Here is a 22,618-nt window from a genome sequence, read left to right as displayed (position 1 = left end):
AGTCCATCATTACTTTAAGACATGAAGGTCAGTCAATACGGGACATTTCAAGAACATTGAAAGTTTCTTCAAGTGCAGTCACAAAAACCATCAAGAGCTATGTTGAAACTGGCTCTCATGAGGACCGCCACAGGAATGGAAGACCCAGAGTTACCTCTGCTGCAGAGGATAAGTTAATTAGAGTTACCAGCCTCAGAAATTGCAGCCCAAATAAATGCTTCACAGAGTTCAAGAAACAGACACATCTCAACATCAACTGTTCAGAGGAGACTGTGTGAATCAGGCCTTCATGGTCGAATTGCTGCAAAGAAACCACTACTAAAGGACACCAATAATAAGAAGAGACTTGCTTGGGCCAAGAAACACGAGCAATGGACATTAGACCGGTGGAAATGTGTCCTTTGGTCTGGAGTCCAAATTGGAGATTTTTGGTTCCAACCGCCGTGGAAATTTGTGAGACGCGGTGTGGGTGAACGGATGATCTACGCATGTGTATTTCCCACCGTAAAGCATGGAGGAGGAGGTGTTATGGTGTGGGGGTGCTTTGCTGGTGACACTGTCTGTGATTTATTTAGAATTCAAGGCACACTTAACCAGCATGGCTACCACAGCATTCTGCAGTGATACGCAATCCCATCTGGTTTGGGCTTAGTGGGACTATCATTTGTTTTTCAACAGGACAATGACCCAACACACCTCCAGGCTGTGTAAGGGCTATTTTCCCTCAACCAGCTTCATGAGGTAGTCACCTGGAATGCATTTCAATTAACAGGTGTGCCTTCTTAAAAGTTATTTTGTGAGAGTGATGGAGTGCTGCATCAGATGACCTGGCCTTCACAATCCCCCGACTTCAACCCAATTGAGATGGTTTGGGATGAGTAAGACTTCAGAGTGAAGGAAAAGCAGCCAACCAGTCCTCAGCATATGTGGGAACTCATTCAATATTGTTGGAAAAGCATTCCAGGTGAAGCTGGTTGAGAGAATGCCAAGAGTGTGCAAAGCTGTCATCAAGGCAAAGGGTGGCTACTTGAAGAACCTCAAATATCAAATATATTTTCATTTGTTTAAAAAAAATGTTGGTTACTACATGATCCCATACAGTGGCTCGCGAAAGTATTCACCCCCCTTGGCATTTTCCCTATTTTGTTGCCTTACAACCTGGAATTAAAAATGATTTTTGGGGGGTTTGTATCATTTGATTTACACACCATGCCTACCAAATTGAAGATGCAAAATATCAAACTAGAAATAAGACAAAAAAACTGAAAACTTGAGCTTGCATATCTATTCAGCCACAAACCATCCCCACAGCATGATGCTGCCACCACCATGCTTCACTGTGGGGATGGTGTTCTCGGGGTGATGAGAGGTGTTGGGTTTGCGCCAGACTTAGCGTTTCCTTGATGGCCAAAAAGCTCAATTTTAGTCTCATCTGACCAGAGTACCTTCTTCCATATGTTTGGGGAGTCTCCCACATGCCTTTTGGCGAACACCAAACGTGTTTGCTTATTTTTTTCTTTAAGCAATGGCTTTTTTCTGGCCACTCTTCCGTAAAGCCCAGCTCTGTGGAGTGTACGGCTTGAAGTGGTCCTATGGACATATACTCCAATCTCCGCTGTGGAGCTTTGCAGCTCCTTCAGGGTTTTCTTTGGTCTCTTTGTTGCCTCTCTGATTAATGCCCTCCTTGCCTGGTCCGTGAGATTTGGCGGGCGGCCCTCTCTTGGCAGGTTTGTTGTGGTACCATATTCTTTCCATTTTTTAATAATGGATGTTCAAAGTTTCAGATATTTTTTTTATAACCCAACCCTGATCTGTACTTCTCCACAACTTTGTCCCTGACCTGTTTAGAGAGCTCCTTGGTCTTCATGGTGCCGCTTGCTTGGTGGTGCCCCTTGCTTAGTGGTGTTGCAGACTCTGGGGCCTTTCAGAACAGGTGTATATATACTGAGATCATGTGACAGTTTATGTGACACTTAGATTGCACACAGGTGGACTTTATTTAACTAATTATGTGACTTCTGAAGGTAATTGGTTGCACTATATTTTATTTAGGGGCTTCATAGCAAAGGGGGTGAATATATATGCATGCACCACTTTTCCGTTATGAATTTTTTTGAATTTTTTGAAACAAGTTATTTTTTTCATTTCACTTCACCAATTTGGACTATTTTGTGTACAAATCCAAATAAAAATCAATTTAAATTACAGGTTGTAATGCAACAAAATAGGAAAAACGCCAAGGGGGATGAATACTTTTGCAAGGCACTGTATGTGTTATTTCATAGTTTTGATGTCTTCACTATTATTCTACAATGTTGAAAATAGTAAAAATAAAGAAAAAACCCTGGAATGAGAAGGTGTGTCCAAACTTTTGACTGGTACTGTATGTCTTCATCTTTGCTACTACATGTTCAGGTGTAGTATCTAAACAAGAGTATTTTCCCATTGGGCTTGTGAGCTCTATTCAGCATCAAAACTACAGTATGTGTAAAAAAACAGCACCTAGACTGGGCTTCGGTAATCAGACTTGAGTAACTTTAAGGGGGGCAAGAGGGTGGGAGGGGCTTAATTGTGTAGCGGGGATTTCACATAATGGAAGACTTAGGAATGCCTCAGGACTCCATGTTAGGACCATTACTAAAACCATAATGGAAGACTTTGCTTTGTATGGTACAGTACAACAAAGGACGGCTCCTTCAATGTACGTGTAAGGAGATATTTTTATAAGTTCTTTACACTGTCCTCTCTATAGAAAAAGGTGTGAAGAGGGTTATGGCTTTTACCGGTGGAGGGTAGAAAGAAAAATGTAACAGAAAATGTAAAGGGTGTAAAAAGATTCTGCAGTTGAAGGGGAACACACCCAGATTCCCCACACACATCAACAATATCTTAAAATATTATACATAATTACAGTTGGGTGTGCAACCATTTTATGCTGTGAATTATTGTATGGTGTTGCAACAGTACCAAGCCAATCCTGTAAAAAAAGGACACTTTGGTTAATAAGTGGATATGCATGGAGAGATAGAGAGAGAGATGAAGAGTGAGAAAGAGGAGGAGGAGGGAATGAAGAGTCCACAGTACTTACAGTGCTTAGTTTGCTACAGCAGATGAGGATTCGACGCTCATAAAGCATACTAGCGTACAGATGGAGCATGTTATTGACATCTACAGCTACAAAATATTCTGTTAGGTTTCTCTGCAAAAAAAAACAACAACAAAAAAACAACAACAAAAAAACAGGGTAGAGGTTAGTCGTGAAAGCAAGGGTGGCCCAATGACTGTGCATGAATAGTACAAGGCATCAACATCAATTACATAGCTTTTATTGGTATAACATAGGTATAACAGGTGAAGAGTCTAACAGGAAGATGCATCCCCCATTTCAACTCAGACTTTTCATTGTGATCATCAGAGTGTAATACAATTAAATACAATAGCGTAAAAAACCTTATATTTAAACTATATATTTTGGGATGCTTGAAAAAATATGTAGGCATTCCACCAGAGCGTTAAGTGAGATAAGCTGAGTTAGAAGGCAGGGGTGTGTGCATATCTATCTGTCATTCGCCAATCCTCCACAACCATTACTTCTGAAGACTACAGCCTCCTCCTCCTGCTTACTGGGGTCCAAAGGTTGCCTGACGACTCATACTGAATTTAATTCTGTTGCTCTATCTATCGCTACATACATTCAGCCTTAGACTGCCATCATAGAAGTTGTTTCTGCTGACATCAAAGTTAAGGGTGTTGTACAAAAATAGTCATCAATGATTGGATTGTCTCTAACTAAGCAGAGTATCAAAGACAATTACTATTTCCAAAACATCGCTTTACTCATGTGTGTTCAGGCGCTGGCCTAACCAATCGGTTTCTCGGACCAATCAGAACGGTTTGAATGTGTTCACATTCGAGAAGTCATTGGGGATGTGATCATATGCAGACATCATGGAAAATAAACGTTAGTGTGGGTGTGGAGTTTTGCCAGAGTCATGTGGCTGGGTAACCAGGCAAGTTCAAAGGCACTGCACTGCCGGCTCCCTTCTTGTCTCCGTCACGTCTCCATCACGCCGTGGATATCAAAAGTAGAGAGACAAGCTAATATGTAAGCTCTCCCTTTACTGCGTTCTGTCTGTCTGTCTAAAGGCCCACCAGAGATGGGGAGATGGGTAGCTGGGGAGGGCTCACAACCTTAGAGGTCTAGCGAGGGCTTTCTGATTTGCCCCAACGGCAAACTAACTATGCAAGGATGCCAGGGCCATTCGGGGAAATCAAATGAGGTATTGAAGAGTGGAGTAACATTGGTGTGGTTTGTTCTGGTTTTGATCTACAATGAAAACACCTTAGGGGTAAATCTGGGAGTTCTTTCATATCAAATCAGATGAGATTGAGTAATGTATTTTGGTATATCATCAATGATCTCAAATGGATATTGTCAGTGGTGCCAATTGTGCTGTGAATGTCTTTCTAAACAATGAACAATAAAGAGCAGCACATTCAAAATGTCCTTCAAATAGAACACCAGAATCTGTAGGGTAAAGGCCGAAGATACTCACACTTTCAGGTATGCTGGGGAGTTTCCTTGTGTCAGGCACAGTGAAGTAGGAATGCTAAGAGGAACATAGAAATATGGCAGGTAAAGGTCAAATTGAAGAGAATAAGGTATTTTAAGCCATCACAGTTCATGACAAAAGACGCTAATAGGATTAACACATCTGTTCAGTCTGGCATTCCCCTCAGTTTAGCTCACCCTTCCTCAGCCTTAGCCTAAGCTAAGTAGCTATTATTAATTGTATTGTCTTTTTCTTGTTTGGTTTTATACTGTTTGGGTTTTTTGAAAGGCAATTAAAGTCCCATGTATTATTATTAATACCGTACTTACATACACTGAAAAAAGTAGCGTACTGCCTTTTTCCACTTCCTGTTTCAATCAGTTTTCTTCCATTTGATGCCTAATGAACAATACCCTGTTCTCAACAATGGTAACAGCCCAGGGAAGATTACAAACAGGGAAGGGAAGGTGAGGTGGTCCCTTGAGACTCAACATATGATAATAAACTCAGCTCCTTTGCTGGGAGTAGGGGAAGAGTGGAGAGTGATGCACTCATTACTTCCTCTATATCCGTTTTATTTTGGCGTAACTCTGACTCGCTCCATCGCCCGTGAAACGCTTTGAGTACGGGTCCTAACACAGAGCCCTGAGGCATTCCTAAACATCTTTCCAATGGAAAGGCCTGCGTTGTACCCCATTGTGCAGCACAGCTGAGGGATAAGCCTTTGATGGTGCACCTCTCTCCCACTCTGCAGGGGTGGCAGCCTTGGTGCGCCCCCCTTTGAACCCGCAACTGACCTGAAAACAGTCGGCAAGAACGGCAACCTATCTCAAAGCATCCTCTATGAAGGATAAGGCTGTACCTCGCTGACCCAAGTGCTATGGCCATGAGATGGGATACATTGATGTATTCTGCTAAATCCAACAAACATACTGTAGGCATATGTATTATGTGATAAAAGTAGATATCTAATGGGGGTTTCACATGACAGGTGCAAGGAGGGCATTGCACCAAGGGAGCCATTGTTTTTTAAGCAGCACTTCTGGGACATCACCACAGCACTCAAAGTTCAAATAACTTGAACTTTCACCCACTGCCGAGCTTGACCCTAAGGCTCTTGGCGTCTTGCTTGTATCAAGGGCCCTGAAGTGTGATGACGATTGCTAATTCTGCTATCTGCAACCATGCTAATGAGACATGAATTTTAAGCATAATGGGCAACTAGTGGTTGAAGATTTGAATGTGTTGGAAACGGTTCAGGGAACAGAACCGAAAACCGGAAAATAATCCAATCAAATTTAATGGCTCACATGCACAGAATACAACTGGTGTAGACTTTACAGTGAAATGCTTATTTACGAGCCCATTCTCAACAGTCAGAGTTAAAAATACAAATAATTGCTAAAACAAAATAAAGAAAATAGTAACACAATAAAACAATAACGAGGAATACCAGTACAGAGTCAATGTGCAGGGGTGAGAGGTAGTTGAGGTAATACAGTATTTACATTTGGGTAGGGGTAAAGGTGACTAGGCAGGAAATAGTAACACAAAAAATCCATGGGTCCTGGTTGGGATATGTACGTATGGTCACTGTGGGGACAACGTCGTTGATGCACTTATTAATGAAGCCGGTGACTGATGTGGTAAACTCCTGAATGCCATCAGATTAATCCCAGAACATATTTCAGTCTGTGCTAGCAAAAGAGTCCTGTAGCTTAGCGTCCGCTTCATTGGACCACTTCTGTATCGAGCGAGTCACTGGTACTTCCTGTTTGACCTTTTGCTTGTAAGCAGGAATCAGGAGGATAGAGTTATGGTCCGATTTGCCAAATGGAGGGCGGGGGACAGCTTTGTATGCATCTCTGTGTGTGTAGTAAAGGTGATCTAGAGTGTTCATTCCTCTAGTTGCACAGGTGACATGCTGATAGAAATGATGTAAAAACGGATTTCAGTTTTCCTGCATTGAAATCACCGACCACTAGGGGCTCCGCCTCTGGATGAGCATTTTCTTGTTTGCTTATGGCCCTATACAGCTCGTTGAGTGCAGTCTTAGTGCCAGCATCGGGTTTTTTTTGGTAAATAGACAGCTACAAGAACAACATTTTTCTAGGAACAGATACAGAACTGGGAACGAAAGTGGTCTATACTGTTCTGGAACATGACTGTTATTTTAAAAGCATGTGAACTGGTTAATAACGTTTTGTACGTTCCTGGCAATATATATATATATATATATATATATATATATATATATATATATATATATATATATATATATATATATATATATATATATATATATATAACATTCTGTTTATGATTATTTTTTCAATATACACATACATAGACATACAAGAAGAACATGAACAACAAATTCCTATATCCCCATCCCCTCCCCGAGTCCCTTCTACCCTAACGGCACATAGGGCTCCCTCCCCTCCCATCCCTTCCCCAGTCCCCTCCCAGCCCTATTCCCCCAGTACTAGGCCTACATACAAAGATTGTAGTGATTAAAAAATAATAATAATACAAAAATAAACAATAAATTAAACAAATAGATCAACATAAAATGAAAATAAACACTGGGATCAGCTCATATTTACATATGAATAAGGTTTTTAGATACATCACTCATTGCTCATCACAAATCAACCTAACTTGTAAAAAAAAGAAAGAAAAGAAAACATCAGCCCCACATCCAAAGTCTCCCCAAATTACACACATCCTATGCAGCAGAATCTAGAAGGTCTATGAAGTCCCTCCAAACCTTCCGTATATTGTATGTTATCTTTTCACACGGAATATAAGAAGACCACTCCCTTTGCCACATTTGTTTGCTCGGAGGGGAATTACTCTTCCAATTAAGAGCTATACATTTACAAGCAGCTATAATTGCTAATTTAACATATGTGGCTTTATATTGATTTCTAGTTGGCAATAAAGACATCTCCCAGAAGTACTAAGAAGGGAATTATTGGAATAGTCAAAGAGGTCACTTGAGATTTGATCTGAAATATGACCTCCCAATATAAACCCACCTCTGTCTCATACTGAAGGCAGTATTTGGAGTATTTTGCATTAATCTTAATCTCTTGTGCAGCAAATTAAACTGCACCATTTTATGCCTAGTGCTGAAAGATATCTGTTGGGCATTTAAGAAAAGTTTCTCCCACATCTCTTCTTCAATAATGAGGCCAAGGTCATCTTGCTATTTAGAACATACATCCAGGACATACTTTCCTATCAAGGTCTGTAGACCAGAGTATATGTAGACCAGAGTATATGCATGAAATAAAGCCTTTCACCCCCCACTCTATCCTGCTATAGTTTGTCAGCTGCAGGTGAGGTCAAAGGTTGTGTTCTACCTCCCTCTTGGGAAGTCTGACCTGTAAATACTTGAAAAAGTGAGAGTGGGGAAGTTGGAACCTAGTGGCCAATATTTGAAAGAGAGCATGCCCCCATCCTCATATAATTGACCAAATGACCTTATACCTTTGTTGAACCAGAAAAGAGTGATACCATCGCTTAAGGCTTTTGGTAACATAGGATTTTCATTAAATGGAGTTCAATTACATACTCATCTAAATCCTGCAGTTAGCTTGTCAACTTCTGTCAATATATTAGAGGAATGTTTTATAAAGAGATTATTTACGGAGCTACTAAATGCTTTGGGTGGTGATACGTAAGGCACGATTGCCAGTGACAATGAATTAAGATTATTTTATTTTATTTGCCTCCAAGACAGTGGTACAGAACTGGTGTCCTGCCACACCAATATGGCCTTCAGTTGCAATGCCCAGTAGTAAATCCTCAAATCGGGCCGAGAAAGACCACCCTTTGAATATAGTCTGGACAAAGTCATGAGTTTAACCCTGGGGGGCTTCCCTGTCCATAAGAATTAACAAATCAGAGAGTTCATTTGTCTGAAAAATGATTTAGGCAGAGGTATGGGTAGAGTTTGGAACAGATATACAACTGTAGGCAAAATTTTAATTTTGATGCAATTAACATGTCCAATTAGTTAAATTGGTAGATCACGCCACCTATCTAGTTCTTCCCCAGCCGTTTTAAGTAATGGCACATCATTTATCTTATAGGTGTTAGCCATTTCTGTGGGAATTTGCAGTCCTAAATAAGTCATTATTTGAGATCTCCAGGAAAAGGGTTGATTTAAGATTGGATTGTGTGTCACAGCCTTATTGAGTGACATAATTATATTTTTTGTCATGTTGACTTTGTAGCCTGAATTCATTCAACGTTTCTACCGCGTATAGGGAAATAGCATGTTCCCGTTCATGAATACCATGGATAGCTGGCTGAGACCTAATAGCTTCCGCTAAGGGTTCAATGGCCAGGGCAAAAAGGAGTGGTGAAAGGGGGCATCCCTCTCTGGTCCCACGAGAGAGCTTAAACTGAGAGGAGATATTGTTATTAGTCCGAATCTGGGCAACAGGAAGGTTATATAGTAGTCTCATAAACCCAACATATTTTGGACCCGCAGTTGAAGTCGGAAGTTGACATACACTTAGGTTGGAGTCATTAAAACTCGTTTTTCAACCACTCCACAAATGTCTTGTTAACAAATTATAGTTTTGGCAAGTCGGTTAGGACATCTACTTTGTGCATGACACAAGTCATTTTTCCAACAATTGTTTACAGACAGATTATTTCACTTATAATTCACTGTATCACAATTCCAGTGGGTAAGAAGTTTACATACACTAAGTTGACGGTGCCTTTAAACAGCTTGGAAAATTCCAGAAAATGATGTCATGGCTTTAGAAGCTCCTGATAGGCTAATTGACATCATTTGAGTCAATTGGAGGTGTACCTGTACCTCAATTGGGATGTGGTCTGGACTTTGAGTAGGCAATTCCAAAACATCAAAATGTGTTGCTTTTTAACCATTTTCATGTAGACCGGATTGTGTGTTTTGGATCATAGTCTTGCTGCATGACCCAGCTGCGCTTCAACTCACAGACCGATGGCCTGACATTCTCCTGTAGAATTCTCTGATACAGAACAGAAATCATGGTTCCTTCTATTAAGGCAAGTCATACAGGTCCTGACGCAGCAAAGTATCCCCAAACCATCACACTAACACCACCATGCTTGACTGTTGGTATGAGGTTCTTACTGTGGAATACAGTGTTTGGTTTTTGCCAGACATAATGGGACCAACCACGTCCAAATAGTTGACTCAAGTTTGCCAAAAAGCACCTGGAAGCACCTGGATGATCATCAAGACTCTTGGAATAATGTTCTATGGACAGATGAGTAAAAAGTACACTGCTCAAAAAAATAAAGGGAACACTTCACACTTCTGTGAAATCAAACTGTCCACTTAGGAAGCAACACTGATTGACAATACATTTCACATGCTGTTGTGCAAATGGAATAGACAACAGGTGGAAATTTTAGGCAATTAGCAAGACACCCCCAATAAAGGACTGGTTTTGCAAGTGGTGACCACAGACCACTTCTCAGTTCCTATGCTTCCTGGCTGATGTTTTGGTCACTTTTGAATGCTGGCGGTGCTTTCACTCTAGTGGTAGCATGAGACGGAGTCTACAACCCACACAAGTGGCTCAGGTAGTGCAGCTCATCCAGGATGGCACATCAATGCGAGCTGTGGCAAGAAGGTTTGCTGTGTCTGTCAGCGTAGTGTCCAGAGCATGGAGGCGCTACCAGGAGACAGGCCAGTACATCAGGAGACGTGGAGGAGGCCGTAGGAGGGCAACAACCCAGCAGCAGGACTGCTACCTCCGCCTTTGTGCAAGGAGGAGCAGGAGGAGAACTGCCAGAGCCCTGCAAAATGACCTCCAGCAGGCCACAAATGTGCATGTGTCTGCTCAAACGGTCAGAAACAGACTCCATGAGGGTGGTGTGGGGGTTGTACTTACAGCCCAACACCGTGCAGGACATTTGGCATTTGCCAGAGAACACCAAGATTGGCAAATTCACCACTGGCGCCCTGTGCTCTTCACAGATGAAAGCAGGTTCACACTGAGCACGTGACAGACGTGACAGAGTCTGGAAACGCCGTGGAGAACGTTCTGCTGCCTGCAACATCCTCCAGCATGACCGGTTTGGCGGTGGGTCAGTCATGGTGTGGGGTGGCATTTCTTTGGGCCGCCCAGCCCTCCATGTGCTCGCCAGAGGTAGCCTGACTGCCATTAGGTACTGAGATGAGATCCTCAGACCCCTTGTGAGACCATATGCTGGTGCGGTTGGCCCTGGGTTCCTCCTAATGCAAGATAATGCTAGACCTCATGTGGCTGAAGTGTGTCAGCAGTTCCTGCAAGAGGAAGGCATTGATGCTATGGACTGGCCCGCCCGTTCCCCAGACCTGAATCCAATTGAGCACATCTGGGACATCATGTCTTGCTCCATCCACCAACGCCACGTTGCACCACAGACTGTCCAGGAGTTGGCGGATGCTTTAGTCCAGGTCTGGGAGGAGATCCCTCAGGAGACCATCCGCCACCTCATCAGGAGCATGCCCAGGCATTGTAGGGAGGTCATACAGGCACGTGGAGGCCACACACACTACTGAGCCTCATTTTGACTTGTTTTAAGGACATTACATCAAAGTTGGATCAGCCTGTAGTGTGGTTTTCCACTTTCATTTTGACTCCAAATCCAGACCTCCATGGGTTGATAAATTTGATTTCCATTGATAATTTTTGTGTGATTTTGTTGTCAGCACATTCAACTATGTAAAGAACAAAGTATTTAATAAGATTATTTCATTCATTCAGATCTAGGATGTGTTATTTTAGTGTTCCCTTTATTTTTTTGAGCAGTGTATAACTTTTTGGATGACATGGGTCCCATTATGCCTGGCGATGGTACAGTGGTTCTTCCTTTTAAAGTTGTGTCATACTGCAGCACAGCTTGTGGGGTGCCGCAGAATTCTATGGCACGTTAATTATCTGTCAGCCATTGTTGCCATTAATGCTAGTTTGACCACCAGAGGGCAACTTTGAGAAGCTAAGTTATTGAAATGACATGGAGCTGTAGGCCTAAGATTCCTGTTTACTGTTGCTGTTTTAGCGTAACTTACTTATTGGCATAAATACCTACTTTATAGGCCTAAATAAAGCATACACGTCATCCATGTCTTTAAATACAGTCAAGCATTTTAGTTATAAAACGAAATTTCAAAGGGAGCCTTGAATAATTAAACAATGAATAAACTGCAACATATCAGCTAAAGCGATTGAATTCACAAATGCATTTGAATGTTTTTAATATTGGCTGTACTAGTGACTTTAAAACTTGTTTTTGTTAGAACAGACTATACGGGATTGATTATAATTTATTTTTAAATTATTATAGTATTTGTTTGGTCATCATTTACAGTATATGTTGTGCTGTTTATACTGTTAGAAATGTAGCTTAATTAAATTGATTAATATTATGGTGTTTTTATTCTAAGAAAAACTCAAATGAATTTTAAAGTAGCCTACAATTGATTTCGGAAGTTTACATACACCTTAGCCAAATACATTTAAACTCAGTTTTTCACAATTCCTGACATTTAATCCTAGTAGATATTCCCTTTCTTAGGTCAGTTAGGATCACCACTTTATTTTAAGAATGTGAAATGTCAGAATTATAGTAGAGAGAATGATTTATTTCAACTTTTATTTATTTAATCACATTCCCAGTGGGTCAGAAGTTTACATACACTCAATTAGTATTTGGTAGCATTGCCTTTAAATTATTTAACTTCGGTCAAACGTTTCGGGTAGCCTTTCACAAGCTTCCCACAATAAGTTAGGTGAATTTTGGCCCATTCCTCCTGACAGAGCTGGTGTAACTGAGTCAGGTTTGTAGGCCTCCTTGCTCGCACACGCTTTTTCAGTTCTGCCCACACATTTGCTATAGGATTGAGGTCAGGGCTTTGTGATGGCCACTCCAATACAGTGGGGGGAAAAAGTATTTAGTCAGCCACCAATTGTGCAAGTTTTCCCACTTAAAAATATGAGAGAGGCCTGTAATTTTCATCATAGGTACACGTCAACTATGACAGACAAATTGAGAAAAAAATATCCAGAAGATCACATTGTAGGATTTTTAATGAATTTATTTGCAAATTATGGTGGAAAATAAGTATTTGGTCACCTACAAACAAGCAAGATTTCTGGCTCTCACAGACCTGTAACTTCTTCTTTAAGAGGCTCCTCTGTCCTCCACTCGTTACCTGTATTAATGGCACCTGTTTGAACTTGTTATCAGTATAAAAGACACCTGTCCACAACCTCAAACAGTCACACTCCAAACTCCACTATGGCCAAGACCAAAGAGCTGTCAAAGGACACCAGAAACAAAATTGTAGACCTGCACCAAAAATCCCAGAACCACACGGGGGGACCTAGTGAATGACCTGCAGAGAGCTTGGACCAAAGTAACAAAGCCTACCATCAGTAACACACTACGCCGCCAGGGACTCAAATCCTGCAGTGCCAGGCGTGTCCCCCTGCTTAAGCCAGTACATGTCCAGGCCCGTCTGAAGTTTGCTAGAGTGCATTTGGATGATCCAGAATAGGATTGGGAGAATGTCATATGGTCAGATGAAACCAAAATATAATTTTTTTGTAAAAACTCAACTCGTCGTGTTTGGAGGTCAAATAATGCTGAGTTGCATCCAAAGAACACCATACCTACTGTGAAGCATGGGGGTGGAAACATCATGCTTTGGGGCTGTTTTTCTGCAAAGGGACCAGGACGACTGATCCGTGTAAAGGAAAGAATTAATGGGGCCATGTATCGTGAGATTTTGAGTGAAAACCTCCTTCCATCAGCAAGGGCATTGAAGATGAAACGTGGCTGGGTCTTTCAGCATGACAATGATCCCAAACACACTGCCCGGGCAACGAAGGAGTGGCTTCGTAAGAAGCATTTCAAGGTCCTGGAGTGGCCTAGCCAGTCTCCAGATCTCAACCCCATAGAAAATCTTTGGAGGGAGTTGAAAGTCCGTGTTGCCCAGCGACAGCCCCAAAACATCACTGCTCTAGAGTAGATCTGCATGGAGGAATGGGCCAAAATACCAGCAACAGTGTGTGAAAACCTTGTGAAGACTTACAGAAAACGTTTGACCTGTGTCATTGCCAACAAAGGGTATATAACAAAGTATTGAGAAACTTTTGTTATTGACCAAATACTTATTTTCCACCATAATTTGCAAATAAATTCATTAAAAATCCTACAATGTGATTTTCTGGATTTATTTTTCTCATTTTGTCTGTCATAGTTGACGTGTACATATGATGAAAATTACAGGCCTCTCTCATCTTTTTAAGTGGGAGAACTTGCACAATTGGTGGCTGACTAAATACTTTTTTTCCCCACTGTACCTTGACTTTGTTGTTCTTAAGCCATTTTGCCACAACTTTTGAAGTATGCTTGGGGTCATTGTCCATATGGAAGACCCATTTGCAACCAATCTTTAACTTCCTGACTGATCTCTTGAGATGTTGCTTCAATATATCCACATAATTTTCCTTCCTCATGATGCCATCTATTTTGTGAAGTGCACCAGTCCCTCCTGCAGCAATGCACCCCCACAGCATGATGCTGCCACCCCCGTGCTTCACGGTTGGGATGGTGTTCTTCGGCTTGCAAGCCCTCGCCCTTTTTCCTCCAAACATAACGATGGTCATTATGGCCAAACAGTTCTATTTTTGTTTCATCAGACCAGAGGACATTTCTCCAAAAAGTACGATCTCTGTCCCCATGTGCAATTGCAAACCGTAGTCTGGCTTTTTTATGGCGGTTTTGGAGCAGTGGCTTCTTCCTCGCTGAGCGGCCTTTCAGGTTATGTCGATATAGGACTCGTTTTACTGTGGATATAGATAATTTTGTACCTGTTTCCTTCAGCATCTTCACAAGGTCCTTTGCTGTTGTTCTGGGAATTATTTGCACTTTTTGCACCAAAGTACGTTCATCTCTAGGAGACAGAACGTGTCTCCTTCCTGAGCGGTATGACGGCTGCGTGGTCCCATGGTGTTTATACTTGCATACTATTGTTTGTACAGATGAATGTGGTACCTTCAGGTGTTTGGAAATTGCTCCCAAGGATGAACCAGACTTGTGGAGGTCTACAATTTTTTATCTGAGGTATTGGTTGATTTTTGGGGGATTTTCCCATGATGTCAAGCAAAGAGGCACTGAGTTTGAAGGTAGGCCTTGAAATACATCCACAGGTACACCTCCAATTGACTCAAATGATGTCAATTAGCCTATCAGAAGCTTCTAAAGCCATGACATTATTTTCTGGAATTTTCCAAGCTGTTTAAAGGCACAGTCAACTTTGTGTATGTAAACTTCTGACCCACTGGAATTGTGATACAGTGAATTATAAGTGAAATAATCTGTCTGTAAACAATTGTTGGAAAATGACTTGTGTCATGCACAAAGTAGATGTCCTAACCGACTTGCCAAAACTATAGTTTGTTAACAAGAAATTTGTGGAGTGGTTGAAAAACGAGTTTTAATGACTCCAACCTAAGTGTATGTAAACTTCCGACTTCAACTGTATGTAGGCCTCAGGGTTTCCGTGAGGAAAACTATGGCGCTGTACAATGTGACCAGTCGGGAGTAGGCCTAGGCTACTAAGTGGCTGCGAGTGAAGAGCAAAATAATCCTAACATTTCCACACCCTAATTGTAGGCTAACCAATACCCAAACGGAGATTTAGTGAAAATACAAATCTGATTGATTTATCAAGACCAGTCCCCATGCTTGTCTCAGAGCAGCGCGAAACGGTGCTGAAATAGTTGACCACATGCGGGTAGGCTATTGCTTCAAATCCTATTATAACAATTGCTGACTTTGGGTGTTTAGGTAAGCAACAATTTGTTGCCTTCATTAGCCAACTTAATTCCAATATTTCTGTCATTCAGTGATATTTTATCCCATAGTAATTTGTTATGGATCCATCCAGATGTGGTTAGAAAACAGTGCATTTGGTGGGCTATGCAAAAGAGATGGGAGAAGTGACATGCCTCGCAAACAGCTATTAACACATTTAAAGTCCCTAAACTCTATTGTCCTGCTGATAGCCCATCAAGGGTGGATGGCTTCTTTTGTATTCTTAAAAGAACTCCAGCACAGAGAAGATAAAGGACCCTTGAATGATTAAACAATGAATAAACCGCTTAATGTCGGCTAAAGCGATTGAATTCACAAATGCATTTGACTGTTTCTAATATTGGCCATCAGCCAAAAACACAGCATCTACCGTGGTAGAAATGTTATTGAATTCGATAAAAAAATGTTTTGTAAAGTTTTCAAAATGCATATGTTTATTAGGCTACTGTGCAGTGTTTTTAAATACAATACTCCTCCTACCCTTCTTCTTGATCTCCTTCTTGGCAAGAGTCTATTGTCCTGCTAATAGCCCATCATGGGTGGAAGGCTTCTTTTGTATTCCAATGTATTGAATGAATGGTAAATTACTATAATTAATACATTCTCATTCACGGAGTGGAAACGTTGTTTGCAGAGGTCACAACCTGCTACACTTGTGAAAAACAATTAGAAAACATGTTTTCAAAATGCCTCCAGCTGTCCATCACTACTGTAAACTGAGAACTGTATTCTAAAAATAAAAACACAGCATCTACAGTGGTAAACATATATTATTGAAATCATTTTTTTTTTTTTTTTTACAACTCTTTTAAAATGTATATGTTTATTAGGCTACTGTGTAGTCTGTCATAAACCAACAGGACAATGAGATGTTTACTGTAGCCTACATAGTAAAGATAGTAAAGTGCCTAATTCGTTACGTAAGGGAGAGCAGGCCATGTCCAGACTTTCTCTGTGACCTCAAGTACTCATTAACTCTGTCTTTCTTGTTTTTTCGGGTTGCATCACTCATGGACAGAAACTTCTGAGACACAGTATTAATGATGAACACTCAGAGGTTCACTGGTAAGCCACATTTGCCTCGAGATCCATCCCAGTTGGTATTCTGTGTCCACTTGTGGTATCTCTCTTCGGTTTTTTTGTGTGTGAAATTGCTTTATCCGACATTTTGCAGTTGCATGAGGCTTGGTGATCACAGAATCAGTAGGATATTAAACAAACACTCAAATAGGCAACAGAAGCAGGAACAGCATAGGGCTGAGTGACTCACTCCTTCCTGTCTTTCTTTCAAAATAAGTTATATTATTAAAATGGAGTCTGGTGCTCTGTAATGTGTGGATAGGCCACTGGGAGTAAACGGATACTGGACTGCACTCTGGTCAAAGAGTGATGACAGACACAGAAGCCCAGTCTAGGAGTTGAATGATGAACCAGAGGATACATGTGGTCTGTGTTCAGAGGGAAACAGGATAAAATAAAATTACTACAATGTAAATCCAATAAACAACATTACATTAAACAGTAATGTCAACAATCTCTACACACAATTGACAATAAGAGAAAAATAACACCATCATTCCTCTCAAGACAATTAACATTACAGTTACACCAACTGGTAGGCTAATTACACCATTGTACAAAATGGTAAGAGAACTGGTGAAGAAAGTTACCCCTCTACATACACCTTTCTTGTATTAGGAATGTTATGAAGGTGAAATAAGTATTTGTTCTGACTTACATTTGGTTAAAAATGCACAAATATCCCTGCAAATGAAAACGATCTGATCTCCACGAAAGCCAACCGAACTGAGAAATACGTTTTTGTTTTTTATACTAGCAAGTGGTTAACATGGTGAATAATCAAATAATAATTGGTAGGACACAACGAGTTTACCGGAATCTCTAAATGAAAATACTGGCAGATCAATAAAATGTCTGTGTATATCTAATTAAATGTAGAGAATTCTAAATTAATATCTAAGGGGCTTTTATACCATTATAATGCAGGGTTAATAATACATTAATATATTTGTAGGGGTTGATGCATTTTTCGTTAGGGCAAATCTGGTCTGTGATATTGAGTTAGAAATGTACATTGCAAGTTTTACCATTTTTGGCCTTTAGGCTACACTTTACAATAGAACTCAACTCTGACCGCAGCGTGTATCGGTAGTCTAAACTGTGGCACAAATTGGGGAATTTTTCACACCTAGCCGAGCTATTAGACTATCCTTTTGTAAATGAATGGAGGTGTGAATGTTTCAGTCAGTCTCTCTCCTATCACACTAGAGTCCTGCATCACGCAAAAAAAAAAAAATCAGCTGCCAGCTATTGTGAAAGAATACTTGTGGATCTTGTTGTTTTCCTCTATCGTTTCAAGAGGCCACCTGGTAATTGCATGGTTCTAAAGGATAAAGCGTCACCTTCAGATGGATGCATTGTTTCAGAGAGAAGCTGCGAGCCTGCGACCAGGCACGGCAGATTACATCCTTTTCCTGCACAGGAAATTTAAGAAATCCAGTGATGAATGGACTGTTTTCTAAGTTATTGTTTTAGTATATTTATTTGTTGTCTAATATTAGAAGGCTCTTTAAAGCGATTTGAGTTGTGAAAAAAAAAATACAGTGCCTTGCAAAACTATTCATCCCCCTTGCAGTTTTTCCTATTTCGTTGCATTACAACCTGTAATTTAAATTGATTTTTATGTAGATTTCATGTAATGGACATACACAAAATAGTCCAAATTGGTGAAGTGAAATGAAGAAAAAAAACTATCAAGCCCCTAAATAAGATCTGGTGCAACCAATTACCTTAAGAAGTCACATAATTAGTTAAATAAAGTCCACCTGTGTGCAATCTAAGTGTCACATGATCTCAGTATATATATATATATATATATATATATATATATATATATATATATATATATATATATATATATATATATATATATATATATACCTGTTCTGAAAGGCCCCAGAGTCTGCAACACCACTAAGCAAGGGGCACCACCAAGCATGCGGCACCATGAAGACCAAGAAGCTCTCCAAACAAGTCAGGGACAAAGTTGTGGAGAAGTACAGATCAGGGTTGGGTTATAAAAAAAAAATCTGGAACTTTGAACATCCCACGGAGCACCATTAAATCCATCATTAAAACCAGGCAAGGAGGGCATTAATCAGAGAGGCAACAAAGAGACCAAAGATAACCCTGAAGGAGCTGCAAAGCTCCACAGCGGAGATTGGAGTATCTGTCCATAGGACCACTTTAAGCCAAACACTCCACAGAGCTGGGATTTACGGAAGAGTGGCCAGAAAAATGACATTGCTTAAAGAAAAAAAGAAGCAAACAAGTTTGGTGGGAGACTCCCCAAACATATTGAAGAATGTACTCTCGTCAGATGAGACTAGAAAATGCTATATCTGGCGCAAACCCAAAACCTCTCATCACCCCGAAAACACCATCCCCACAGTGAATCATGGTGGTGGCAGCATCATGCTCTGGTGATGTTTTTCATCGGCAGGGACTGGGAAACTGGTCAGAATTGAAGGAATGATGGATGGCGCTAAATACAAGGAAACCTGTTTCAGTCTTCCAGAGATTTGAGACTGGGACGGAGGTTCACCTTTCAGCAGGGCAATGACCCTAAGCATACTGCTAAAGCAACACGTGAGTTGTTTAAGGGGACACATTTAAACGTCTTGGAATGGCCTAGTCAAAGGCCAGACCTCAATCCAATTGAGAATCTGTGGTATGACTTAAATATTGCTGTACACCAGCGGAACCCATCCAACTTGAAGGAGCTGGAGCAGTTTTGCCTTGAAGAATGGGCAAAAATCCCAGTGGCTAGATGTGCCAAGCTCATAGAGACATACCCCAAGAGACTTGCAGCTGTAACTGCTGCAAAAGGTGGCTCTCATGCGCTCAAGGTGAACAGTCATGCATGCTCAAGTTCTGCTTTTTTGTCTTATTTCTTTGTTCGAAATTTGGTCAGAAGTATTAAAATCAACCAATGTCAGCCTTTAAATGCTTTATTATCCAAATGTTGAAAGTGCGTCTGGGCGACGCAGAAACAAAATGGAGTAGTCTAAACTGTGGCACAAATTGGGGGATTTTTCACATCTAGCCGAGCTATTAGACTCTCCTGTAAATTAATGGAGGTGTGAATGTACATTTCATGAATAAAATAAGTAGCTAAGGCCCCTCCCTATCCTCGCTGGACTCTCTTTCATTCAATTACTTCTTCACATTAGCAAAGAAGGACTCTGTGTTTCAGAAACTCACTTTATATAGTGGGTCTATCACTCTTTCACACTGTGGTAAATAAAGCCAGTTTGTTATTTAGAATGATTTATTTCACAAATTAAACATTAATCAGATGGAGAAGATGATAGCGTGAATAGTTCAGGGTATTCCCTCTTCAGGTATACCTCGGCTGTCTTTACTGTGTCGAATGTGAGTTCTCCGGTGTTGGTTCGAATCCACTGGGTAGCCGGGTGGTGTCAACCGTATGTCAGTCCAGACGGTCTCAGCAGCCTCTTGATTGAAGTGAATGCCATCCTTCTCTTCTGGAGTGCTATCGATATATCGGGAAAGATCATGATGTGGGATTCCCCAAACCGTATGCCCCCCCTTTGCTCTGGAGGCCTTGAGTATGCTGATGGTATCCTGGTAGCGGAGCAGCTTCATAACGAAAGCTCTGGGAGGCACTCCCTGACTGGGTAACCTTCTCTGCTGTGTACGGTGAGCCCTTTCGATTTCAATTTGGTGAGCTGAGGTGGATAGGTCCAGTAGCTTGGGTAGCCATTCCTGTAAGAATGCAACTGCACTGCATCCTTCAACTAACCTCTGGGAAGCTTTTGATCCTGAGATTGCTTCGCCACTAAAAATGATTTAGTACATCAATCTATTCCTCTAGCTTGAATATTTAGCCCTCTAGTTTCTTGTTAGGTTCCTCCACATGTTTGCGTACATCCACAATTGCGGTGTCATCGTCAGAGTGCTTGGTTTCCAACTGGGTTTAACTACACACTTGTGGCCTGCTGGTCTTGGTGTAGCTTTTGTATGTTTTCATCCACTTTTTTAGGTCAGGCAGATATGGTATCTTCTATTTGAATGATGGCCTTATCCATCTCCCTCTTGAACCAGGCAGGCGCTGCCTAATTGTCCGTCTTTGACGGGGAGGTAGTTGAGGGTTTAGGAAGGTCTGTCTTTTTAGGAGGCATCTTATTTTGTAGCTGGTAAGCGAGTTATGTCTACTTGCTTTTTTAGTAGGTTAACAGCAGGAATGTGATTGAAAAACAACATTATGTATACATTTCTCAAATCGTCCTCTCAGTGTGCCGCCATTTCCGGTCCCCATTTCAGAAATGTTTTTCAGTCCCATAAAAAACACAACAAGGCACCTATGCAAAGCATTAACTCTGTCACTCAGAAACATATTCTAGTGTCTGTCTGCCAGCTGAAAATCTTTGCCAGTGTGTGTGCGTGTGAAGGTAACCTGGCCCTCCCCCTCCGAAGCTTAGGCTACTGTAGCCTACTGACGCTACAAGTATGATGGATTAACTTTTTCAATGCTAGTTACCAAATAAAATGTAATGGAATTTGTCACATGCTTCATAAACAACAGGTGTAGACTGACAGTGAAAAGCTTCCCAACATTGCAGAGGGAAAACTTTATAATAGAAAAATTATAACGATAAATAAATATACAATGAGTAACAATAACCTGACTATATACACCAGGTACCAGAACCGAGTCGATGTGCAGGGGTACGAGGTAATTGAGGCAGATATGTACATATACTGTAGGTTGGGATAAAGTGACTAGGCAACAGGATAGATAAACAGTAACAGCAGCGTGTGATGCGTAAAAGAGTTAGTGCAAAAATAGTCAATTCAGATTATCAATAACTACCTGGACTAACTATTTAACTAACTATTTAGCAGTCATATGGCTTGGGGGTAGAAGCTGTTCAGGGTCTTGTTGGTTCCAGAGTTGATGCATCGGTACCGCTTGCGTGCGGTTAGCAGACAGGAGAGTCTATGACTTGGGTGGCTGGAGTCTGTGACAATTTTAAGGGCCTTTATCTGACTCCGCATGGTATAGAGGTCCTAGGTGGCATTGAGCTCGGCCCCAGTGACGCACTGGGCCGTATGCACTACCCTCTGTAGCGCCTTGTGGTCAGCTGCCAAGCAGCCAGTCAAGATGCTCTCAATGGTGCAGCTGTATAACTTTTTGAGGATCTAAGGGCCCATATCAAATCTTTTCAGCCTCCTGAGGGGGAAGAGGCATTGTCATACCCTCTTCACGAGTGTGTTGCTGTGTGTGGACTAGGGCTGTGGCGGTCATTACATTTCTTCAGCCGGTGATTGTCAAGCAAATAACTGCCGGTCTCACGGTAATTGACCGGCAATTAACATAAGCACATTTAGCATCTCCTGACTTCCATGCATAGCATACGAGCCACAGATGCAGACCTTTGGAACATCTATATTTAAAAAAGTATAATAAATCCATGTAATATAGCCTAACCATCACAATAAATCCATGATATATTTTAGACACGTCTAAAAAAAACATGATATGAAGAAAATGTAGTTTATTTCAGAAGAACATAATAGCATACTCTGAGTTGTCCTTATCTTAGGCCCTGATCTGTCTATGCCATTATGGCTATGGGCTACACTAGTTCATTTAACAGACAAGATTAGCTTAGAATTCCGTGGCATTATTTTATATTGTTTTATAGTATGAAGAATACAATTGAACATAGCTGAATAAAATAGAAAGGATATTTTCTCCAAACGATTTGAGGGAGTGCGCACGTGACTATTCTGTGTTGAGCGGTTAACAAAGAAATAGGTACTCCTATATGCTTCATTTAGAGTTATTTATGTAACTTTAGTAGTAATACAAACGTTGGGCTATATGTTTTGATTTTCAATACATTCTAAGGTTGCATGATGCGACTCTAATGATGATTTAAAAAAAAAAAGTTGCATGAAAGGCATGAGCTCTGCTTAGTTTTTGCGCAGGCTGTACACATTTCATCAGTCTCTCATTCACAATTTGAAAAGCACTTGATAATGCCTCAAATTTCCCGGCTGCATCCCCTTTGTGTGGCCGTAATGCCCCCTGCCTGTTTGATGGATCGTCGGAAGGCGTAGCGGGATTTCTTATA

General features: G+C 41.0%; 1 protein-coding gene across 1 annotated transcript in view; it reads right to left on the bottom strand.

The window, feature by feature from the left end:
* Positions 1–22,618, bottom strand: part of LOC311100292 (DENN domain-containing protein 1A-like) — a 243,674-nt gene that overhangs the window by 67,459 nt on the left and 153,597 nt on the right. Inside the window, exons 8-9 of the mRNA XM_084141154.1 lie at positions 4,557–4,610; positions 3,089–3,199 (exon numbers count right to left, since the gene is read on the bottom strand). Of these exons, the coding sequence (XP_083997280.1) occupies positions 3,089–3,199; positions 4,557–4,610 (165 nt within the window). The remainder of the gene's footprint in view (positions 1–3,088; positions 3,200–4,556; positions 4,611–22,618) is intronic.

This window comes from Coregonus lavaretus (genome assembly GCF_964263955.1).
Source record: "Coregonus lavaretus genome assembly, chromosome: 24".
NCBI lineage: Eukaryota > Metazoa > Chordata > Actinopteri > Salmoniformes > Salmonidae > Coregonus > Coregonus lavaretus.
This window is presented reverse-complemented; position numbering and strand designations above follow the sequence as displayed.